This window comes from Ursus arctos, unplaced genomic scaffold (genome assembly GCF_023065955.2).
Source record: "Ursus arctos isolate Adak ecotype North America unplaced genomic scaffold, UrsArc2.0 scaffold_14, whole genome shotgun sequence".
NCBI lineage: Eukaryota > Metazoa > Chordata > Mammalia > Carnivora > Ursidae > Ursus > Ursus arctos.
Window position 1 is genome coordinate 11,657,324 of NW_026622808.1, and position 22,525 is coordinate 11,679,848.

The 22,525-nt window shown below is 62.9% G+C and overlaps 1 protein-coding gene across 4 annotated transcripts; it reads right to left on the reverse strand.

Moving 5' to 3' along the window:
• Positions 1–2,891: 2,891 nt before the first annotated feature.
• On the reverse strand, positions 2,892–22,328 carry SMTNL2 (smoothelin like 2). Of its 4 annotated transcripts, XM_057311385.1 has the most exons (9): positions 20,901–20,989; positions 20,351–20,550; positions 12,759–12,849; positions 12,027–12,269; positions 11,398–11,467; positions 10,426–10,590; positions 9,651–9,768; positions 9,215–9,366; positions 2,892–3,819 (listed from the first exon to the last, which is right to left on the reverse strand). In XM_057311385.1, exons 3-9 carry the CDS (start codon positions 12,784–12,786, stop codon positions 3,693–3,695), a joined length of 903 nt encoding a protein of 300 aa, XP_057167368.1. In that variant the 5' UTR covers positions 12,787–12,849; positions 20,351–20,550; positions 20,901–20,989; the 3' UTR covers positions 2,892–3,692. The 4 variants fall into 4 exon arrangements, with proteins under 4 accessions (XP_057167368.1, XP_057167369.1, XP_026376485.1 ...); XM_057311386.1 differs by lacking the exons at positions 20,351–20,550; positions 20,901–20,989 and adding an exon at positions 22,193–22,328; XM_026520700.4 differs by lacking the exons at positions 20,351–20,550; positions 20,901–20,989 and adding an exon at positions 19,387–19,846.
• Positions 22,329–22,525: the final 197 nt, after the last annotated feature.

Here is a 22,525-nt window from a genome sequence, read left to right on the forward strand (position 1 = left end):
CACCTGTCACCAGTTCAAGAAACCCAATCCCCAACTGCTTTTGCTGGGTTGGTAAGATGTCCCACCCCAAACTGACCGACTTTACCAGCATTTTTAGCTGACCACCCAATTGCCTGGAGTCCTATAGAGCTGGTATGGCTGCAAATAGCATCCCCGGCTTGCCTCCTCCGGTTACCGGGCACCCACCGCTGCGGGGGGGGGGGGGGAAGCTGAGAACTTTTCATCATCTCGCCCATTTGCGAAATTCATTGGCTTTAACAGACTGTTCCCCAAACACCTGGCCTGTACGTGCTCCTCCAACCAGCGTGTGCTGTATCATATTCGGAAAGCGCTTATAAGCTCTCCCTTGCCTGGAGAAACAACCCACCAGCTGTCAGAAAAGCTAAAGCCCATCTTGGCTCTGGTGAAATGTTCACATCAGGGAAACACAAGCCAATTTGGTCAGACTTAATAAGGTTTAACAAAAGCCAGGTGAAGGATTCTATCTGGAAAAGCAGGAGAATCTTACAAGCACTCTGAGAAATAATTCTCTCGGGGGAGGGGGAAAAAAAGATGTGGAACCATTTGTACCGTGGTGAAAAGGCACCTGAAATTGGATGTCACGGAAGGGAAGTTTCATGTAACCCTGATCTAACGCCGTGGTTTGCAAATGTCGTCCGATTGTGCTGCTTTCCTGCATTTTCTGCCCCAGCCTCGGAACCTGCGGGCTTTGTCAGAGAGGGAATCAAGTTCAAAACCCAGTAAGTCACAAGAGCCCTCTAGTCCGTGTTATTCTGAATGTGAGACATGAAGAACACCATTCCTCCAGCTTAAGAGAAATTGTTGGCAGGATCTGCTCTATTTTATGTGCAAAGGTGCAAGGCCACGTCTGCATTTCAGGAGAGCTCCATTTAACATGTGTGAATACTCAGTAACATATAGAAATGCTTTTCATAGAGCCCTGGTGTTCCCAAATTGGCCTTAGGTTTGAAAGCCTAAGCTGCAGTTTGGAAGAAAATAAATAAATAAATAACAGGCACCATGTCTTTGCTAATAATAGGGCTCACCTTCCCAAGCCTCCAAGAACGAGAGAAAGAGAAAGAGAGAGAGAGAGAGAGAGAGAGAGAGAGAGAGAGAGAGTATTTCCACTTTGGGGAAAACCAAACTTTAACTCCAACAAGCAAATCTCTTGACTTCTGTTCACCCTCCTGGCAAGCTCTGCCAAGTCCCTCCTCATACCTCAGAGAGCTCCCACCACATCCCTCCTCACACCACAGAGAGATCTACCACGTCCCCCCTCACACCCCAGATAGCTCCCACCACATCCCCCCTCACACCCCAGAGAGCTCCCACCACGTCCCCCCTCACACCCCAGACAGCTCCACCACGTCCCCCCTCACACCCCAGACAGCTCCACCACGTCCCCCCTCACACCCCAGACAGCTCCACCACGTCCCCCCTCACACCCCAGAGAGCTCCACCACGTCCCCCCTCACACCCCAGACAGCTCCACCACGTCCCCCCTCACACCCCAGAGAGCTCCACCACGTCCCCCCTCACACCCCAGACAGCTCCACCACATCCTCCCTCACACCCCAGACAGCTCCACCACATCCCGCCTCACACCCCAGAGAGCTCCCACCACGTCCCCCCTCACACCCCAGAGAGCTCCACCACGTCCCCCCTCACACCCCAGACAGCTCCACCACGTCCCCCCTCACACCCAGACAGCTCCACCACATCCCCCCTCACACCCCAGAGAACTCCCACCACGTCCCCCCTCACACCCCAGAGAGCGCCACCATGTCCCCCCCTCACACCCCAGACAGCTCCACCACATCCCCCCTCACACCCCAGACAGCTCCACCACGTCCCCCCTCACACCCCAGACAGCTCCACCACATCCCCCCTCACACCCCAGACAGCTCCACCACATCCCCCCTCACACCCCAGACAGCTCCACCACGTCCCCCCTCACACCACAGAGGTCCCACCACATCCCTCCTCATACCCCAGAGAGCTCCCACAACGTCCCTCCTCACACCCCAGAGAGCTCTACCACATTCCCCCTCACACCTCAGAGAGCTCCACCACGTCCCCCCTCACACCCCAGAGAGCTCCCAGCACGTGCCCCCACACCCCAAAGACCTCCCACCATGTCCCCCCTCACACCCCAGAGAGCTCCCACCACATCCTCCCTCACACCCCAGAGACCTCCCACCACGTCCCCCCTCACACCCCAGAGAGCTGCCAACATGTGCCTCCTCACACCCCAGAGAACTTCCACCCTGTGCCTCCTCACACCCCCGAGAGCTCCCACCACATCCCCCCTCACACCCCAGAGAGCTCCCACCACATCCCCCCTCACACCGCAGAGAGCCCGAACACAACTCGTCCCCCCGAACACAAGGAACATGCATGTGAGTCTGAGAAGGCACAGAGGCTCTGGTGTTTGGAGTCCATTGTGTGAGCTGAAGATGTATTAGCTCCTTAAAGAGAAATTCTAGAAGTTTGTGCCTAAAAGCCACCCTGGTTGGAAAAGGGTTCCTGAATAAGCCAATGGGTACATTTGTGGAATCTGGGGATATTCTGCTAGAAACCCAGTGCAAACAGCTGTAAACATGAGCCAGCACTCCTCGATGGGACCACAGCAGGGCCTGCTGTTGCTGCCCGCGGTTCTCACAGACCTGCCCATCCACGCTGAGGGGGACTCCCAGTTTACGCTCCCCCAACAGCAGGGACGAGGGAGACGGACCAACAAATGTGCAAACGTGACTGTCAACTTTCTGGGTGGTGATTTAACTACAGAAGCAGATGGGGGCGGGGGGTTAAGCAGATTTTCATTGGAAATGCATGCAAAACCCCTTGTCCACAGGCCCCACATGTCCCAAACAGAAAGAACAAATCCAAAGTGAAGTTTGACACAACTCTTTATGTACAAACAGTCAACGGTACATATGCAATTACTTTCCATACGTCTCTGCAGCAAATCCCCTAAAAAAATGTGAATAAAACTACCTCTCTGGACAAAGGGCCTCGTCCTTCCCTAAAAGCGTTGACCTCCTGAGAGCCTATTCTTAGCCAGGCACTTGTAGGGCCTCCCGGGAAGGACGGGGCGCTTTCGGACCAGGCGACAGCCTTCCCATCTCCCCAGAGAGCCAGGGTGACTTGAAGGTCATCTGTTGCCTAGGACCTGGGAGAGATTAGACGGTTTCTTCCCAAGACGTGCGTGGTCTTCCGTGTCGGGCTGCTGACGGAGCATCCTCCCCGCTTCCTGGCAGAGGCCCAGAGCGGGGAGGAGAGGAGCCTACGATAATGTGGGGAGGTAGGGAACTCTGGGTATTTTGATAAACACACCTGGGAACCAATGTAACCCTGTGGAGCCAATGTATCAAATTCGCCAGCGGGAAAACGATCTCACATTCCAGAATCCACAGGCAAGCCTTTTATTTGAAGGGAGATAATCACTTAGCACCCATCGCGCTCTCTGGTAGCTCTCCCCTCTTCCTTGGAGCCCTGGCCGCGACCCACGCAGAGCACAGCGCGCGGTGCCCACAACAAACAACACAGCGGGCCGGACGGCATCCCACACGCCAAGGAACAACAGCGCTCTCACACCAAACCGCTGGGGTCGCCCCACGCGGGGAGTTGGCCCTGGCCGTCCAGGGGGTCTCCTCCGGGGGTTGGCCCTGGCCGTCCGGGCCCCGTGGGCTTCATTCAAAGCGACGCAGGTGGTTGTACAAGGACTGAACATAGGTGAAGACGCACATGGGGTCCGGCTTGCGGCCCATCACCATCATGTCCTCCACCTCGATGAGGCGCTCGCAGTTGGCCAGATTCCTGAAACACAGAAGCCCCGTGTCAGGACGACCGTCCCAGCCATCAGCCAGCCCCGCCCCCGCCCCGGGGCCTTCCGGTGACCCAGGAGACTCCGGGGGTCACTTACTCCAAGGCAGGGCTGCCCAGACCCCTGCATCCAGGGGTCACAGAGTCAATGCACGTTTTCATTTCAACAGACTTCCTTGTTGCAAGTTTCAGTGAAATTAAAGTTCACTCAAAAATGTCACTAAATTCACTTGTGTTAGAATTCTATGAGCAAGATTTTAGTTTAATTTAAAAGTGAAGTTTCAGCAAAAAATTCAACGTATATCGGCAGGATGTGGAAAATCGGCATGAACTATAAAATGTAAAACAAATGAAGTAAAAAATAAATTCACCCAGACGGCTCCCAGACAGTCTTTTAAAACTTCCACGAGACCCGTGCTTGGAGACGTGGCACACGCGCGCGTATGTCCAGGGTTTCACAGAGGTGCTTTCTGCCCTCGAGATGTCCCCACAATGCTCGTTTCTCCCCCCACCCATCCCACTTAACTCGGGGCGTGAACCGCTCACCGATTTCACTACCTGCTGGCTGACAGGTCCCAAGGGCAAGGTCAGGAAGTTGCCTACAACCACCTCTCAGCCCCCAGGCCTTCCCGCGCCAGTACTCTGCGAAATGCTGGTCTAGCCTTGGGCCCTGCTGCAGACGGGAAGCTGGACGCTCTCTGGGCTATAAAGAAAGCGGTTTCCCCCACCGTCCCCAGCTCCCGAGGCGGCACCGACAGTGACAGGGGTCAGCCCTGTGTCCTCAGAGCCGGTGTCCTTCCAAACACTGCCCCGTGCTTCCCAGGGCGCCAGGATCATGGCACCGACCTGGCTCAAACGCCTGCACCCGGTGCTGTCAGCGCCTGTCCCTCTGCGGTGGGGTGCGCTTCATGGTCCCAGGGTCCCTGCCTCCTCCCCCATGAACAAGTGCATGACCGTCGGGGTCCACAACCCAGCCCGGCCTTACTGACTTGGGGTAAGAAAGACACTTCGCGTCCCCCGGCCTCTGACGGCCCGGCTGGTGGAACCGCCCTGCGCAAACCGTGCGGTCAGCCTCTGCGGTGGTTGTCATTCTTGTCATCGTGTCCCGATATAAGGAGCAAGCGTGCGGCCCAGAAAGGTCGGAATCTGGAGTCTGAGCAGCTGGGCTGGGAGGCTGGCTCTGCTACTCACGCCCCCATCCCTGCTTGTACTTGTACCTGGGTCCAGGGCACTTCCCCCGGCCCTGGGCCCCGCCCTGCGTGCTGCCCCGATGCCAGGCCTCCTCCCAGAACCCGAATGTCCGAGTGAAACGCAGACATCTGTCCCGCGGCCCACTGCGGCCTCCCCCTTGGTCTGGAGCGGGTCCCTGTGAGGGAACCCAGTGGCTTCCTGGGGTGATAGGGCTTGGCCCCAGGCAGGGCACCCTGGCATCCCCGACGGGCCAGGGCGGGGCTCCGTGTTGGGGAAGCCTGCCCTCTGACAAAGGCAGGTCTGTAACTGTGCTTTGTTGGTGGGGAAGGGTTGCAAATCCAAGGCCTTCCGACCTTCCCGTGTGACGGTCAGCACCTGCCCGCCTGCCTTCCCAGGGCTGCCTCCCAGGACCCCAGGTGAGCCAACCCTGGACGTGCGCCGGGCCATCCCCCCAACACTGGGCTCCGCGATCCCCAAGTTAAACAGGAGCCATATTAAAACCCCGACCCTCAGCCGGGGAGGGGGACTGAGTGCCGGCCTCCAAACACTGGGGAGGAGGCAGCTGCTGTCCACGGTGGCCCCACTCGCTCAGAGGGCTCTTCTCCAGGCCCAGGCCAGTGGCCCTCCCTCCCCCAAGGCCAGGAAAGCTCCCCTCACATTTCTCACACTATTTTGCCTCTGGGTCCTTCCTACCTATTGGTCCCACAAGTCTATTCTCAGCCCGATTTTTTCCCACGTCTCATGCTGGAAGAGAATCTTCCGAGAATCTCCTATCGTGCCTTTCCTCGAAACTAAAGAGCTCGAAGGGCGCCTGGGGCTCCCTCCCCTGCGCTGGTTCTAGCTTCTTTCCCGCCTTCCTATCAGAGCACGGAGGGCGCCCGGGATTGCTGGCGAGTTCCAGCCTGTGCAGGGAGAGTGCGCCGACCCCATCTGCACTCCTGAGGCTCCCACGGCGGGCATCCCTGCCCGGACAGCAGGGCTTCGCCATCAGGGTGGCGGTGAGGGTGGGCGCGAAGGCCTCCCCGCGGCCTCCCCCCCACGACCCAGACGGGAAGCCGTGGGCAAGGTCCCAGCCTCCCAGCAAACAACCAGGGCCCCGGTCCCCACCCTGCCAGCCGCAAATGTCGCGTCAAGGCTCCTAGAAGCTGCAGACACAGGCTGAATGAAATTTCGAAATCAGGGTATGAGAAGAGGAAGACGATGATCGGTACTGACTTTTATAACAATACGTAAGTCTCAAAGTACTGGGGGCCCGATTGCCCTTTCTAAAGAGTTGGGGCATCACTGACATAGAATGTTCCCCGAAGCATACACCCAATTGTCTTTTTAATCAATAAACTGCTTTTGTAAAAGCAACACAAGCTTGTTGCAAGAACTCAGACACCACAAAACAGTCCCAGGGAAAAGCACGACCATTTTTAAATGAGCTCACGTGGCCGCACCTTGTTTGGGGTTAAGAAGGGTTGGAGATTCTCCTCCCCCAGCTCTATTCTGATCTTCCGTCAACATGGGTTGGCCTGGGAGGGACGTGGAGGAGGGGCTGGAAGGGTTATTTTTATTTGTTTAAGCCTCCTCCGCGTACAGATGCCAGGCTGGGACTACAGCGTCCCGTCTGCTTTCAGACAGGGACACATGGGCACCACAAATAGCCCGAAGCCCCTTGCACTCAGGCGTAACCGGAGAGCAGGACACATTCCCCACAGGGCAAGCGGGAGCCTCGGGCCGCACATCCGGGGCTGTACTCAGCCTGGGGCTGGGGAGGGGGGCGCAGAGTGCAGGCCCCCACGTACCCACCAAAGCCCCTTCCATAAAAGGGCTGGTCTTCCCGCTTCGCAAGCCCGGGACACCTGTCCAACAAGGGAGCTCACTTTGCTGTCAACACCCCGTTGCTCACACAGATTAGGCGCAGGGAATCTCTGGGAGGTCGGTCACCGGGAGGAGGGGCAGCACCAGCCCCCTAACCGCACAGGTTCCCGAGGCAACTTTGTGCCTCTAAGGCCCTTGCTCATGGAAGGGAGGTGATGGGAGGTGAACCCGGTGTGTGAGGGGCCGGTCTGTCCTCCATCCCACACGGCCTGCTCCTGCCGCCTGCACGGCCCCACCCGACTGCTGGGCGTTTGCTGATAAACCGGAGGAATGTCTTCGAGAGCGGGTGGCCAGCACGTTTCAGCAGGTGACCCTGTGCTTCCTTCCTAGCTCCTGAGCAAGCTGCTGTCCAAGGAACCAGGTGACCCAAGCTGCCCCTGTGAGGTCACCTCCCACAGGCCTCCCAGGGGAGGCCCCTTCCCAGGCCCCCAACAAACCCCACACAGGCCTGCCCTGGGCAGCCCTCCCCGCACCCCCCCCCCCAAGGCGGCAGAAAAGCCGGAACTCATCTCGGGGGCAGGCAGACCTTCCTCCCCTGCCCAGACACAAGCAGGCTCAGGCCACAGGGAGGCAGGGCCAGGCCTCTGACCCCTCTGTTTGCTCTGGGGAGGAGGGAAGCAAGACCTGGAGCGGCCTGCACCATCACCACCACCCCCCCCCCCCGCCCCCGACTGGGAATAGGAGAAACACATGTTCCAAGTCCGGAGGCTCCATGAGCCCAACCCTCGTGGAAAGCGCGGCCACAGATCCATCACTCTGGCTGCCAGGGAGGCCGGGGGGAGGGGGGAGGGGGGAGGGATGGGGCTAAGAGCCCCACGATCTGGGATGCAGGGCCACCACCCCCGTGGCCCAGGGCCCCTCTCCCTGCTCGGCCCAGCCCCGTCCAGGGCACGGCCCCCTGGTCTCGATGGAGGAGAACTCCAGGGGCCACATGCGGCCTCGCCGGCTGCAGTGGGCCCCCGCGTGTCCACATCAGAGCCCCAGCCCCGCACGCCCGGCTCTGCAGTTTGACTGCCACCACCCCTAGGCTCCCAGTGGCTGGGTCTCCCCTGCGAGGGGCCCCTCCCCAACATCGCGCCGTCCCCCTTGGCTCCGCTTCACCGCCGTCTGGGTGCAGTTGTGTAACGCACTCCGTCCAGAGCTGTTCCTGTGATTAGGATGACAGCTAATTCCCAGCAGCCAAGAGAGAGAAGGCTTTTAAAGGATATGAAGAGCTTTTGTGACCCCAGGGGGCCCAGAGTCCAAGCGTGTCACCCGAGACCACCACAGGGGCAACAGCAACGTTCCTACAACTCAGCCAAGAAGCCCGGAGCCAGGGTCTCCCTCCTGCCCCCACAGCGGGGGCTGCGGCTCCGGGGAGGGGCGGCCCCCTCAGCTCTGCCAGGACCCAAGGTAGCTTCCCCGGCCAGGCCCTGGGTCCAGGCCTGCCGGGAGGCCTCCCCCAGCTCAGGGCACTGGGTGGGCACACGCAGGCTGCTCAGGGGCTTACATCACCAGGCACAGAGGCTGTGCCAGGAGAGATAAACGTCCCCTCCAGGAAACGCGGCTTTGGGGGGCCTCCCTTCCCCCTGACCTTCTTCCCCTTAATTCCTGGAAACAGCATCAGGCAGCCCTAAATGTGTTGTGTGTCGTCGTCGTCGTCCGTCCCCCCCCCCCCCCCCCCCCCCCCCCCCCCCGTCTCCAGGCTCCCCTGCCCTCTGCCTTCTGACAGGGCCCTGGCCCTGGCGTGAGGACAGAGCACTTCCCCAGCCCCCTGCCCACGGCCCCTGGGAGCTGGTCCCTCCACCACCCTCTCCCTGCAGCTGCTCTCTGACCCCCCAGAACGCCAGAACCCTGGGGCACCTCGGGCTGCCGCAGACTGGCTTCCCAAGCGCGAGGGATCCCAGAGTCTCCCCCGCGCAAACCCCTCCCGGTGAGCGGGTCTCAGGAAGGTCGGCAACTTCAGCACCAGAGGCTAGAACAACACTTTGAGAAGCAAAGTCGACCTATTCGAGAAGTTGCAAAACGTCTCCCAGGCAGATATTATTCAATTTCCCGCTCGCCCTAAAGCAACAGTGTCTTCGCACCAGCCCTGAGGGGACAGACGGGGTGCCCTGGGAGACCCCACGGGCCCCGTGCCCTGAGGGTCGGTCTCCCAGACCACACAGCAGGGGCCAGGCAGCCAGCAGGAAGGGCAGGTGTGGGGAGCAGAGCACCGGCTCCACGGCGAGTCTGGGCGATCCCCCCCTACCCGACTTGCATCTCCCCACCAGTGCAGGAGGCCGGCAGAGTGGAGGGCCTCACATCTGCAACCCCCCGGGGCAGACGGCGGCTCAGGCCCCGCCGTACTCACTCAGCCATGGTGAAGGCCAGCTCGAAGTTCTTCTGCCGCTGCGTGGGGCTCAGGGCGCTGTAGTCGAAGGCGTCGGGGAAGAAGGAGTGCACGAGGGCGCAGAAGGCCATTCCGTCGCTCCAGCTGGAGGAGAAGTTCTGCAGGTCTACGTGCTTCCGGTGCCCGGGGGGGGGGGGGTCAACACAGGGAGGTGAGCGAGGGCGCGGCTCCCCCACAAGCAGCCCCTCGCAGCACCTGCCAGCTCAGCAAGAAGCCCGAGCCCCCAGACCTCAGGCCACCAGACCTCAGCTGCTCGGGTCCAGCCGCGGGAGCCCCAGGGTTTCCGAGCACGTGCTGCGCGTGGCTGGCGGCCCACGGGGAAGGCACGGGACTCCAGCTCCCACCGCCCAGCCCCGCCAGGGAGGTGACCCCGGGCTGGGCAGGATCCCGGGCTCACCTGGTAGCCGAGAGTCTTCTTGCGACACCACTCGAGGAGGAGCTGCTTGATGCTGCTGGCACTGGCCACACCGAAGCTCTGGGACCGCTTCAGCTTGGCCCGCGCCTCGCCTTTGCCCCTGTGCAAAGAGCGCAGGCCGGCGGTGGGGCTCTGCTCTGATGGCCGGGGGTCCAAGAGGACCCCACCTGCTCTGCTCCCCCGGGGAACATCCTCCCTAGACCGTATCTGGCAGGACTGTCCTCCCTCCAGCCCCCAAGCCCCCATCTATATCCTGCCCCGGAAATCAGGGGTCCAGAGCCCGCATGGCCTTAGGCCCCTGCCCTCTGCTCCCCCTTCATCCCAGCCGCCCCGAGGCCACCCTGACATGGTTCCTTCCTAGCCAGAGACGGGGGTCCTTCTCCGGGCCCCGAGGACACTCCCTAGCAGCTGAGATCAGGCTCCCTCATGGGTGGGAGGACGCCAGGATGGGGGACGTCCTCGCTGCACAGGCCCGCGCCCCACCCTGCACACAGCAGGTGTCATGCTGACAGCTGGATACCTATGCAAACACCAGCCCTGTCTCTAAGAGGGGCAACATGTCCCTCAGCTCCCCCTGGGAATCCCTGTCATGCCCAGAAACCAAGGGAAGGCGGCGGAGGGCAGTCTGGGGCAGCTCTGGAATGGGGCAGGCGAGGGGCTCTCATGAAGGGGACGAGGGCAGGGCCAGCTCTGCTGTGCTACACCCCCTGGTCCCCACCTGGGGCTGGGCCCCCAGTCTGGGCATGAGCGTCCGTACTTGCCCGCGGTATCCTGCTCCCACTTCTCAAACAAGGCCTTCCGGGCCTGTGCTCCCGACGTGCGGGGCAGCGTCTGCGACCTCACCAGCTCCCGGCGCCGGGCCTGGGCGGTGGCTGGCGGCGGGGGGGATGGGGGCGACCGGGGCAGCGTCACCAGGGGTGGGCTGAGGAGAGAACCAGTGTGTCGGGAACACCCCGGCCCACACGGGCTCAGGGTCGCCCCACGGAGTGACGGAGGCCAAAGTGGGGGCTGTCGTGGCAGGAACAGAGGAGGGACCACCCGCTCCAGGCCCGACCTGTTGAGCCGGTTTGAGGATCCAGCCTCTGTCCAGGCCCAACCCCGAGGGAGAGTAGGCCCTCTCTCTGGGCATAATCACCCACCCCTCAGCAGGTGCCAATCGCTGGGGCGGGCAGGGGGCACACCCCAGACCAGCCCCGCCAGGCCCAGGCCCAGGCCCCCTCCACCACCACTAGATAAGACACCCTTTGTTTCCTCCTCAACAGTTTGCCAGAAAATCACAATTTTCCTTTATTATTACAAGAAAAGCCAAGCCAGCCCCCCAGCCCCATCCCAGCTCCAATCTCAGTCCAGCTGGCCTGGGGGGCCAGGAGGGGGCCTACACTGTGGGGGGGGCCCCCCCACACCTGCCCCAGCCCAGGGGCCTCTCCAGGGACCTCCTCCGTCCCATCTGCCAGAAAGCACCCCACAGAGGGAGCCCAGCCAGCCAGGATGAAGACAGCCTCCCGCCCTCCTTCCTCTGTGGGGCCTGAGACACCCTCCCATCCTCGCCCAGAGGAGTCCACACAGAAACAGCTGCGACCATATTTCTCCAAACAAGACTGTTCAAGGGGAGGACTGCCTTGCCTCCCCTCCACACCCCTCCCCTGCCCCTGCTGCCCCGGCTCTGGGCCCTGGCTCAGCACAGGGGGCACGCCGCTGGGGGCTGGGGAGCTGCGGCCATCTGACCCACCTGTCGCTGTTCCTGCCTGCCGATACTGCCCCATAGCCGGGGCTCGACCGCGGGACGGAAGGATTCTTCTCTGTGGGACGAGGACAGAAGAGAAGTAGGCCTGGGCGTGGAGGGGAGGGCCAGCCGCCAGCCCCCCTCCCCTGCCCCGGCATCACTCCCCGGGCAGGCAGGCCCCCAGGCTCCACGGGCCCCACCTTGGCCAGCAGTTGAGTAGAGAAGGATGGAAAAGGTCTTGTAGGTGTCCCCACCCTGCGTCTGAGGGCACAGGACCCAGGCCCTCCTGTGCCACATACCCAGCAAACACTTTGTTCCCAAACCCACCCCAGGGCCACCACCGGCAGCCTGACCACAGCAAGCCAGGCCCGGGAACCATGCCAAAGTGTGCAGGGGTGCAAGCCACCTTCTCCCCGCGGCTGGACCTGTCACGACAGCACGGTCATGCCCCGCGGGACATCCCTCAGTCAGGCAGGGACAGGCCGCGCTGACGGGCTGGGGAAGGGGGTTGCAGTGGCAGGCACAGGTGGGGCTGCGGCCTGGCCCCAGCTTTTCTGGGTCTCCTGCCAACCCCCCACCCCCGAGCCCTGCCTGCCCTCCCACCCTGCCCCCAGGCCATGCTCTCGTGCTCCTACCGCTGGGACCGGGAGTCCAGGGTGTGGTGGCCTCACTGGGGCTCGGGCTGAGGCCCCCCAGAATGGCGGCGGACGTAGGCGAGAGCGCCGCAGCTGAGGTCTCCCCCGAGAACCGCTCAGAGACCCGAGTGATGGCCGTGACAGGCTGGTGAGGCTGCCGCAAGGAGAGGCTCACGGGGCGAGGCTTTGGGGGCTCTGGTGCCGGGAAGGCTTGGCCAGCATCCGGGGGTCCATCACCCAGACCTTGAACACGTGACCAGAGGGGCGGGGGTGCAGGCCAGTCGTGGCATTCACAGGGACCTCAGACCACCCCCCTCTGCCAGGAGGACACTAGCCTCTCTGAACCCTCCGTCCACCTCCTCCAGGAAGGCCTCCCTGACCTCCCTCTTCCGGGGACGCCTCGATGCTCCAACCAGAGTTTATGTCTGTTCCAAACTGCCCTCACGGTCAGCTCAATAAACACTAGCCAGCGGGTCGGCCACTCTAGGCTACTCGATGCCTGGATGATTCCTCAGCCCCTGCTTGCGTTCCTCCAGAAACAGGGACGCTCATCACCTTTCGAGAGCTCCCATTTCCCTCTGTGCTGAAAAAGTTCTGCTTCGTCCTGACCAAAGCCACTCTCCTGGCAGCCTCTCTACCTGCTGGGGTCCAGGGTCAGGTGCCCTCCCAGCCAGGGGCTGGCCTGGCACAGATGCAAACCCCAGCCACCCGTCCTGTGCCGTCGGCCCCTACCTGCCCCTGGCTGGTGCCCGTTCTCCATGATGCACGAGTCCGAGGCCTTTCTCAGCTCCAGCTCGCTGGATTCGTCCTGGTGGTCCACACTCTGCAGAGACACACGCCACCAAGGAGGCCTCGTCAGGGGGGGCCCACCCCCAAAATCACTGTTCTGGGGGCAAACAACACTCAGGTTTGAGAGACAGCCCCCAGAAGACACTGTAGTGGGCCCAGGCCACACAGCACACTGGGGTGGACCCAGCCCCCTGCCGCTGAGCCCCGGGATCCAGCCAGGCAGACGTGCCCAAGAGTGCCGGGGACAAGAGATCGGGAGCAAGGGATCTGAGCTGCTTAGAAGGTGGCCCAGCCCTCTCCCAGACCGCACCCCTGCCCGGGAGAGCCTGCACCCCTGCCAGGGAGAGCCATTCATCTGAGCCGGGCAGGCAAGCACGGCTCCACTGGGAGGGCAGCCAAAACCAAAAGCATAAGGTCCTCAGGGCCAACATCAGGCTGGGGGAACTGAGGACTTTTCCTTAGACCCAGAGTTACAAAATCTGCCTGGATGCCCGGAGTATGGGGGCCTGACTGGCTCCTTGGGGTCCCTCCTTCCCCTCTTCACTGCAGCAGAGCCAATCCCAAGAGCCACTGGGGGGCCCGGTGTCGCGGCCGTGCCACTGACCACCGTGTTGCTTAACTCAGGTCATGCCCCTTCCGGGTCTCGGTTTCCCTGCTGGAGGCCAGGCCGCTCAAGAGCCATCGGAGCGTCTCACAGGTGTCAGGCCTGTTCTCTGGACGCACCACATAAACCACCGTGCTCCCGTGCTCCCAGGTGCACGCGGCAGGCAGATCCCAAGGGCTCGGAGAAGGGGCGTGTTGTCCACAGCCGCACGGGAGAACCACCTGACCTCTGTGTCCAGGAGGGACATTCTCCTCCACTGGGGCCCTGCCCTTCTCACGGTGAGGGACGTGTGGGGGCCCCGAGGGTCTGCAAGGCCGGGGGCTGCGGGTCCACCTGGCAGGAAAGGGATCGAGGCTGACCACGACCAGGGCTCTCCTGAGAGGCCGCGATGGGCACCTAGAGAGGTCGGCCGTCCCCTTCCCTAGACACCTCCAGGCTGGTTCCCGCTCTGCAAGGTTCCCAGATGACTAACGAAGCCCATCCCGGGCCCCAGACAGCTCGGTTGCTCCTGCACCCAGGGCTAGCGGACGCCACTCTGCCAGGGGGAGTCAGTCTGGTGGGGGAGCCAGGACCTCGAGCACACACCACCACCAAGCCACCTGAGAGTCGTGCCTACGACAGACTTCCTCCAGCCCAGTGGGTCAGGGAGGGCTTCCCAGAGACGGCAGTGCCCAAGCCAAGTCTGGAGTGAGCCGGGTGGACGAGGAGCGGAGACCATTCCCAGCAGAGCGACTCGTGCCTGCAGAAACAGGCCTCGAGGCACAAAGCATTCTGGTCCAGTGGCGGGAGACACACTGTGCAGCCCCTGGTGCCAGCCCAGAGGGGAGGGGACGCGGGGCCACGGGAGGGCAAAGGCAGAAGGGCTCAGAGCTCTGGGGGGAGTGAGTGCATGTGGAGGGAGGAGAGGGGTGAGGTCTCTTCGAAGCCCGGCTTTGGACCCGAGTGCTGAGAGGGAGGGAAGGGTGCTGGTGGGAAAACAAGCACTTGGGTGTGGGACACGCTGAGTGTAAGGTGTCCCCTGGAGAAACACGGACTTGAGGTCAGGAGACAGCCGGCTGTCTGAGCCTGCAGTTGAAGAGGACGGATGGAGGAATGCGGGAGAAACAGGAGAAGCAAGAGCCGGCCTGGGGCGCACGGGGCCTGGGACGGGGAGAATGGGTGTCTGAGAGGAGGAGCAGCCAGAGGGGTGGGGGGGCGTGCAGCAAAAAGGCAGGTCTGCCCGCGGCACCCAAAGGTGGCCTGGAGTCAAGGAAAAGTCGCGATGAGATCTAGACCGTGCCTGTTGAGTTCATCAAAGAGCCTGCTGGTGAGTTTAGGAACTGAATCAGGGCGGGGGGGGGGGGGAAGTGGGGGGAAACTCTGCCATGAGGGGAGATGGGGAGAGTCAGAGGGGCTCCTCCAGACAGAAGAGGTGGGACAAGGGACCCTCTGTGGGGTGGGGTCCCTGCAGAAGAGAGAAAGGACAGGATTCACGTGACCCCTCAACTCCTGACTCAGGAGATGGGAGAGGGGCTGGGCCCCCTCGCAGGTGCAGTGGAGAAGGGGGCATCTGCGAGCACCCCCAGAGCCACACGTGGGCTGACTGGAAGCCAACTCAGCAGAAGTCCACCCTGAACCCCAGCCCCTACCGGTCACAAGGGCCAACTCAGCTCCAGGGTCTCCATGTCCCCCCACCCTCCCTACTCTGGTCCAACCGGTGCCACAGGTCCAGGTAGGAGCCTGGAGGGACAGGCTGATGGTGAAACCATTCCTCAGGAATGTGGGTCTCTATGGGGGGGCCCCCAGACGCCTGCCCCTGCACGTTGCAGGTCCCCACCCCTGGGATGCCCCAGGGGACCAGATGCCACAACCAGACAGAAAGAAGGTCTGGACCAGCCAGTTTCCCATCAAGGGGTCTCTGCTAGACTGCAGCCAGGGTGGGGGCTAAGCCCAGACCCCCAGGGTCCCCTGTCCCTCACTCGGGGAGAGGGCTCTGCTCTGCCCACATCTCAGGCCAAGGGGGATCTTCGGAGACCACCCTCCATCCCACCGTCACACACCCTGGTGGCCTAAACCCCCACTCTTCTCAAGGCAGTGCTGGAGTCAAGGTTTGGGGCCCGGGTCTCCTACCCTAACCCAAGGCTCTGTCCACAGAGAGCTCTGTGTCCAGAACACAGAGGACAGCTCAGCACCAACGTGCCCCCTAGAGCCTGGGGCAGGGTGGGCCCTGGCTCCCACTAGACCTGTCTTAGCCAGATGAGGGGGAGGAAATGGGGTGGCAAGGGGGTAACCACCCCAGCAGGACCTCTGTGAGCTGGGCTGGAGCAAGCCCTTGTTGGGGTCCCCAGGCACACCCCTGGGGCCTCCAGCTCGGTCTTGGGGGGCAGTCTGCCTCGGCCCCAGGAAGAGAACCAGGGAGGCTCCTCTGGGTGCTGGGACTGGGAGCCTGGGGGACGGGAACTGGTCCTGCGGGGTTCTCCATCTGGGCTTTGTGTGAAGAGGAGGGGGCCCCTGTCGGGGAGCCCAGGCCTGGGGACATCCGTGGGGAGGCGCGGGCCGAGCGATTTCAGGGATCCCAGAGACACAGTCCCCTCCCTGGGAAGTCTGTAAACTTTCGGGAAGGCGGGCACATGTCAGGTGTTCTCAGTTCTGCCTGACCCCCCCCCCCCGACTTGCCGCGGGCAGCCCTGGAGTGACCGAGCCCCCCACCCCAGACCGCTGCTCCCCCTCCCTCCCTCACACGGTTCTCAAGACAATCCAAACGTGCCTGCCTCCCGAGAGCAGCGACCTCTGCTATCGCACGGAGCGCCTGGGAGAGGAAGGCAGATAAGGGAGTCTGGTTTCTTTCGCAGGCGGGCCTCGACCCAAGCTCCTGGCAGCTGTCCCTGAGGACCTCCACCGTGAGAACGCGCCATGAGGACACTTCCAGGGAACAGCTCCGCCTGGCCTCAGGCGGCCGCCACCCTCCACAGGCCCCGGCCCCTGTGCATGCGCGTGAACGGATCAGCGAACGGATCTGCCGGTGTCACTGTCGGAAGAACCCCGTCCACCCAGCGCGAGGGGCCCACCCAGCCCAGCCCAATCCCCCCCCCCCGGTTTAGATACAGAAAGTGAGATCCCCCTCCAAGGAGACGCTCCCAAGGCCTCACGGCAGACGTGACAAAGGCAGCCCCTGTCTGCTCCAGGGACCTGGGCCTCCTACGGGCAGTCCACCCTGGTTGCTCCACTCCACTGCCTGCCCTCTCCCTCCTCCCGCAGCGTCCCAGGCTACGGCTTTGTCTTCTCACTACCCAGCAAGGGCAAGGTCTGTGCACTCGGAAGTGGATTACGGGATCAACTCTTTCTGCATTAAGTTCCGGGCACACGGATACGCTCAGCGTGACCCACCTCCGACACTTATAGCCCCCAGGTTGCAACAGCAGAGAGCAGAAGCTTCTTCTCGAAGTCTCGCTGATTACAGAGGGGCAGGCTAACCCCAGCCTCGGCGCAGCCGTAAGCAGACCCTCCCCCGTGACACAGACACGGGGTGTGAAGGACCAGCCGCCCCGTGCCCAGCCTGAAGCCGACTCCCTGTCCGTGACCAAGCTCCCTGTGTGTCACCGAGCTGCTCGTCACACCACATGAGCGGGAAGGCGCACACAGCTCCACACGGCCCCCTTCGCTGCCAGCACCTGGTCGGGAGTGCGTGTCAGCGCTCCTGAGAGGTGGGCTGCGTAAGAAGTGGGGACCAGCGCTTCTGAAGTCAGGCGAGGGGAAGCTGACCCCCCCATGGAGACCTTGACCATCCCCCACCCAAGGACTCAGCAATGCTTTCTGAGGCCCAAAACCCACTTTCCACCCGTGTCTCCGTCCCCATCCCCGAAAGAGCTGCAGCGTCCCTGACCCCAAGCTGTTGCTCTCTAGGGCCTGCTGGCCCCGGCATCTCCTCCCCTGTCCAGGACTCCCACCTTGTCCTTTTGTACAATTGCCCTGAAGACCTCGCCCGTTTCAGGGCTTCAACCGCCAGCTCTCCCCTTGTAGCTCCCTGACACGCAGCCTCGACCACTCTTGGCACCCCAGATCCGGACTCCACCTGCCCTCGGACAGCTTCCCTCGGACGTCCGCAGCCCCTCACGCGCAGCATGACCCAACAAGCACCTGGCATCTCCACCAGATCTGTGACCCGGCAGTTCCCCGGGGAAGGCTCCCGTCTGCGCCCAAACACCACCTCACCCTGCTGACTCCCCCTTGCAGACCTCTCCCCGAGGCAGCCCCCGGTTTCCATGCCCCTGCCCCGCCCCAGTTCAGACTGTCTTCTCTGCTCGGGCCGTCCCACTTAACCCACCCTGTCTCCAGCCACCCCCCACCCTGCCATCCATCTTGCGGGAGCTTGCGGATGGCACCAGGGAGGACCCCATCCCTCGCTGCCCAGCGCCCCTCACCCACCACCCCATAACCAAGAGTAGAAGCTCACCTTAGGCGAGAATGGCCAGTTCCCACGGAGGCAGATGAGCGGAGAGCCCCCTCCACACACGTACGAGCAAGCACGTGCAAATATATGCTCGTATACACGTGACGTGGACGCTGTTTTTCTGAAGCCTTGGGCAGCTGCTTCCATGAGCATGTGTGTTAGGGTACAACTTCAGAAACAGCCGATGACACAGTTTATTAGGCACGTGTGAGCTCACGGTGGTGATTTTATACCACGGACATGGAGCGTGTTGTGCTCATAGGACAGAATTAAGTGTATCCATATTTCAGACACTTCACACCGAGCACTGGGCCACCCAGGGGCTCTGCAGCCACCAAAGGTTGAAGAATGTCTCACCCCCAGGGACAAAGCCCAGCTCCCTTACCCAGCACCCAGAGGGTCCTCACAATTCACCCCTCCGCTCTCATCCCCACCCGGCTCCCCTCTGGCCAGGCAGTCCTCTTAGCTTTGCTGAGCCTGCAAGCACAGCCCCCAGCCCACCTCCACCTGCACCAGCAGCAGGAGCCCCGGGCCTCCCGCACAAAGGCCTCCTGGGACACCCACTGGGAAGGAACATCCAATCTGGCTGCCCACACAGCTGGTACCGCTCTATCTGGGGCCCTCTCTCACCCAGCTGGGACCTCCAGGGGCAGGCCCTGATCTGCTCACCCTCCTCCTGGCCCCTGAGGTGCAGTCCAGCCCACACCAGAGAGTGAATGCATGAGGGATTGACCCAAGGAGGGGCAGCAGGTGCACAGGGCTCAGACCCAGACCCTGGAAACCCAACCCCCGAGCACGTGCCTGAGCAGAGTGGAAAATCCCACCTAAGGGCCACTGCACACACCATGGAAACAGTCTAACCTACCTCTCCGGGAGGCCCCATGCTCAGGGAAGTGACTGGTCCACACCAGCCTCCACCACCCCCCGCGCGGGTCACTGACCCCAGAAAGCTAGACACTGCTCAAGGCTGGTTTCCCTGGCTCTCTTAACCCCCTGCCAGTTTCCAAACGCGGCTGCCCCAACCACATTGTGTCCTCGCCTCCCTCTCTCACACGCACAGGGGGCCTGAGTTCTCAATCTGGGTTAATTAATAACGGAGCCGTCAGGCCTCAGTGAAGCGGCAACGCGGGGGGCGCGTGAATGGAGGTGGGGAGTGGGGGGCTGCTGACCATTCGGACACGCCGGCGGCGAGGCCCAGGCGGTGTTGAAACGGTCAGGGGCCCTATCTCAGCGCCCAAGCCCTTAGCGTCATGGGACAAAGGGAAGAGGGAGACAGAACTCTGGGCAAACAGGGCCTGGCTCCAAAGAAAGGAGGGGGCCCGAGACAGGTGCAGCGGGCAGGCTCTCCAGCCCTCTTCCACTCCGCAGCGGTGGCCAGACCCCCACCCCGAGTCCCAGCGGCCAGCGGCGGCACAGCCCCCAGCCCAGCAGAGGCGCGCGGGCGGGCGCACACACTCGCGGCGGAGGGGCGGTCCCAGGGCGCGCAGCCCCACGCCCCCTGAGCCCGCGCAGCGGCGCCCGCGCTCTCCGAGGCTCACCTGGCTGCGCCCGGACAGCGAGAAGGTGGCGTGGCTGGCGAAGCGCGCGGAGCCCAGGCGGGGCGCGCGGCCGGGGGCGCAGGGCGCGGGCGGAGGGCTGGGAGTGCCGGGAGTGCCGGCCGCGGGGGACTGCCCGGTCCCCAAGCCCAGCGCCTCCACCTGCCGCGTCAAGCGCTCGAGCTGCGCCTGCAGCCGCTGGTTGTCGCGCTGCAGCTCGGCCACGGTGCGCGCCAGCGGGCCGGCCAGGCGCAGCGCCTCGGCCACGCGCCGCTCCACGCCGCGCTGCAGCCCCTGCATGTCCTCGTGCAGCGCGCGCACCGCGCCCTCCAGCGCCGCCTCGTAGCGGCCCAGCGCCTCGCGCACCGTGCGCGCCTCTTCGGCGTCGGGGCCCGGCTCCATGGCCGGACGGGGCGCGCGGGCCTGGCGGGGAGAGAAGCCGACCGCCTCCGCAGCTCCGGGCTGCGACTGGCCGCCCCGGGCTGGGTTCGCCCGAGGGCCGGCGGGAGGGGCGGGCAGGGGGCGGGGCGGGCCCTCGAGCCCCGGGACTGGGCGCCGCGCGGGGGCGGGGTCTCGGGGGCGGGGCCGGGGCGCGCGGGCGGGGTAGGGGGGGCAGCGGAGGCACAGATCGGGGAGCGCCGGGCGCCGCGGACCGGAGGGGCGGGGCCGCAGGGGGAGCGCCGGTCCAAGGGCTCTCCCCTCCGACCCCGAGGAGGGGCGTAAGGCCTGGGCGAGGGGCGGCCGCACCGCCGGAAGAAGGCCTCGGCCCCCAAGTGTACTTTAACCTGGAGTCCACGGATGCGGGTTATGCGTTCCCTCCGGCTCTCACCGACGGGGCCCGGTCTCCCTGGGGGTGGGGACTCCCCACTGCTCAGGGAGCCCCCCAGCACTGCCGTCCTGACCCTCGCCTGTCCCGGTCTCTGCCCGCTCTACCCTGGGGGCACGGCTCTCACGGGCACACACTCACCTGGGGGAGCTTTGCCTGGAATCTGCTGCACCTGCTATGAAGACCGAAGGGCTGAGGTGACCCGTGCGAGGGCCCCTCCCAGCCCCACTCTGTGTGGCTCCGTCTTTGTGTTCTGCTAGCCAGTGGTCAGCAGGGGCTCCAGGCTCAGCAAGGGGCCCCTGGTGGGGGATCCTGGTAGGGGGCCCAGGGGAGGCTGAGGTCTGGCAGAGAGGAAAGCGTGCACTGAGGGCCAAATCTCCAAATCCTAGGATGAGTGAGTTTTGGACTAATGGGCCCTGTCCCTGCATCAGAGTCTCGGTCACTGTTCCCACCTCTGTTCCCTCTCAACACTGCTTTCATGCCTAAGCCCAGATACCCTCCCTTCCAACCTCCCCCACCGCCCAACCCTCACAAGAAAGGCAAGAAGGGAAACAATTGTTGCTTCAGGAGGACCGGAGGGATGATGAGCAAAGATTCTCTGAGTTTCTGTGTCATTGTCATCTGCTCTAAAATAAAAATGGCAAATCCCATCCTTTTCCCGAAAATCTTTCCTGACGAGCCTTCTCCTTACCAGGCCAGGACCACCTGAAGGAGGCCCAGCTAGATGCCTCGGGAACAAGAGGTCTGAAGGGCTTGTTGCTGTCGTGTTTGGATTCCGGGACTGTGGATCAGCCTGACAGATGTTGAGCGTGGATCCCCCCCTCCCTTACTCCCCTCCACCACGGGGACAGGAAGGAACACTGGGTTACCTAATCCGAGAAGCCTTCCAGCAATTATTTCATGAGAAAGTCAAGTGCCAAAAGGCGTGCATGTTTCATGTGCGTGTAAATGTGTGAGTGTGTGTTCCAAGCAGCCGTCTGCACGGGGTGAGCCAAAACTCTCCCTGCCTTCTTTCTCTGGGCAGAATCTTTGGAGAGGCTGGGAGAGGCTGGGAGAGCCTCTCCACCCCACCCCCAACCCTGCCAGCACTCATGGCCCCTGCAGGTCTGAGCATGGGAGCCAGAGGTTCAGAGACCCGGTCTCGGCCAGAAAAGCCCAGTCCCTTCCTTTGCAGGACCCATGGAAGAAGCGTGTGGGAAGTCCTGGGGGGCACTAGCGAGTGTGACCGCCTAGCACGAACCTGCAGCATCCATGGGGGTGGGCGTGGGCAGGGGTCCCCCCTCCCTCTCCCACCTCCCACCTTGGGTGAGTTCTCTGCTGTCCCCATCCGCCAGGAGAACATTTGGGAGGAGCTGCTTAGGGAGGGGCAGGGCAGGGCTCCCTCTGGCCCTGAAGTCGGACTCTGTCAAGGGCGGAGGTGGGGCTCACTGTGGGTTCTGGGAAGGCAGACAGTCCCAGAATCAGACCGTCCCCCTTGGCCACTCTCCCTCAGCAGTCAGACCACTGAGTCAGTAGCTGGAGATGAGCCTGGGAGAGGAGAGCTGTACCAGGAGCATGAAGAGAGGGGCAGAGGGGCAGGGACAGAGGGAGGGAAGGGGACCCAGGAGATTCTGGGATGGGGAGGGGGTTGGGGGAGGTGGCCTCTGGGTTCCAGCTCAGCCCCCGTCCTGTACCAGGCCGCGAGGGAGGCCAGGACTGCCTACTGACCGGGACTGCACTCCCTCCACATTCACCAGCCCTGATGTCAGCGAGCTAGTGAGGCTGACCTCCCCCCAGGTCCAGGGGGCTGTGGTGTGGGGCTTCCAGCTCCCCCTCATCTGGCGCCCACCCCTCCACTGCTGCTGGGCCCTTGAACTGCTCCTGTTCTAGTGCTGGAAACTGGACGGGGGACAAGCCTTCCCCAGGCCCCCTGCCTCCTGTCACTTCTCGAAATCAAATCCTCACCACGCCAGAACTATGAAGTCAGGGAAGTCAGTCACTTACCTGCGATGGGGAAACCGAGGCCCCCGGAGGTACAGGGACTGACCCTCTTCCTCCTGGGGCAGGACTGGAGCCCAGGGCCCTGTCCCCAGATTGGAGATCCTTCTTCCAGCATGCGAGTCCCAACACACCTCCCTGGGCAACAGTCACACTCAGCAAAGTCTGGGCAGCTCCTCCCAGCTCCCCAGGCGGGCTGCAGGCTGCACTCCCCCCGCATTGCTCGGCAGAGGGCTCCAGCCACCCCACCCACGGCCCTCTGGCAATACTCCCTGAGGACCACTCCCTCCTCCTCCTCGCTCTCTCCTGACTCCCACCGCCTTGCCTCTCCCACCCCAG

Excerpts from the sequence above, each read along its gene's own strand:
- SMTNL2 (XM_026520700.4), bottom strand. The coding sequence starts at position 19,785 with ATGGAGCCGGGCCCCGACGCCGAAGAGGCGCGCACGGTGCGCGAGGCG. Across the intron at positions 11,468-12,026 it reads CTGGACTCCCGGTCCCAGCG|AGAAGAATCCTTCCGTCCCG; the intron begins GTAGGAGCACGA and ends CTCGTCCCACAG. Across the intron at positions 9,769-10,425 it reads GAGCAGGATACCGCGGGCAA|GGGCAAAGGCGAGGCGCGGG; the intron begins GTACGGACGCTC and ends CTCTTTGCACAG.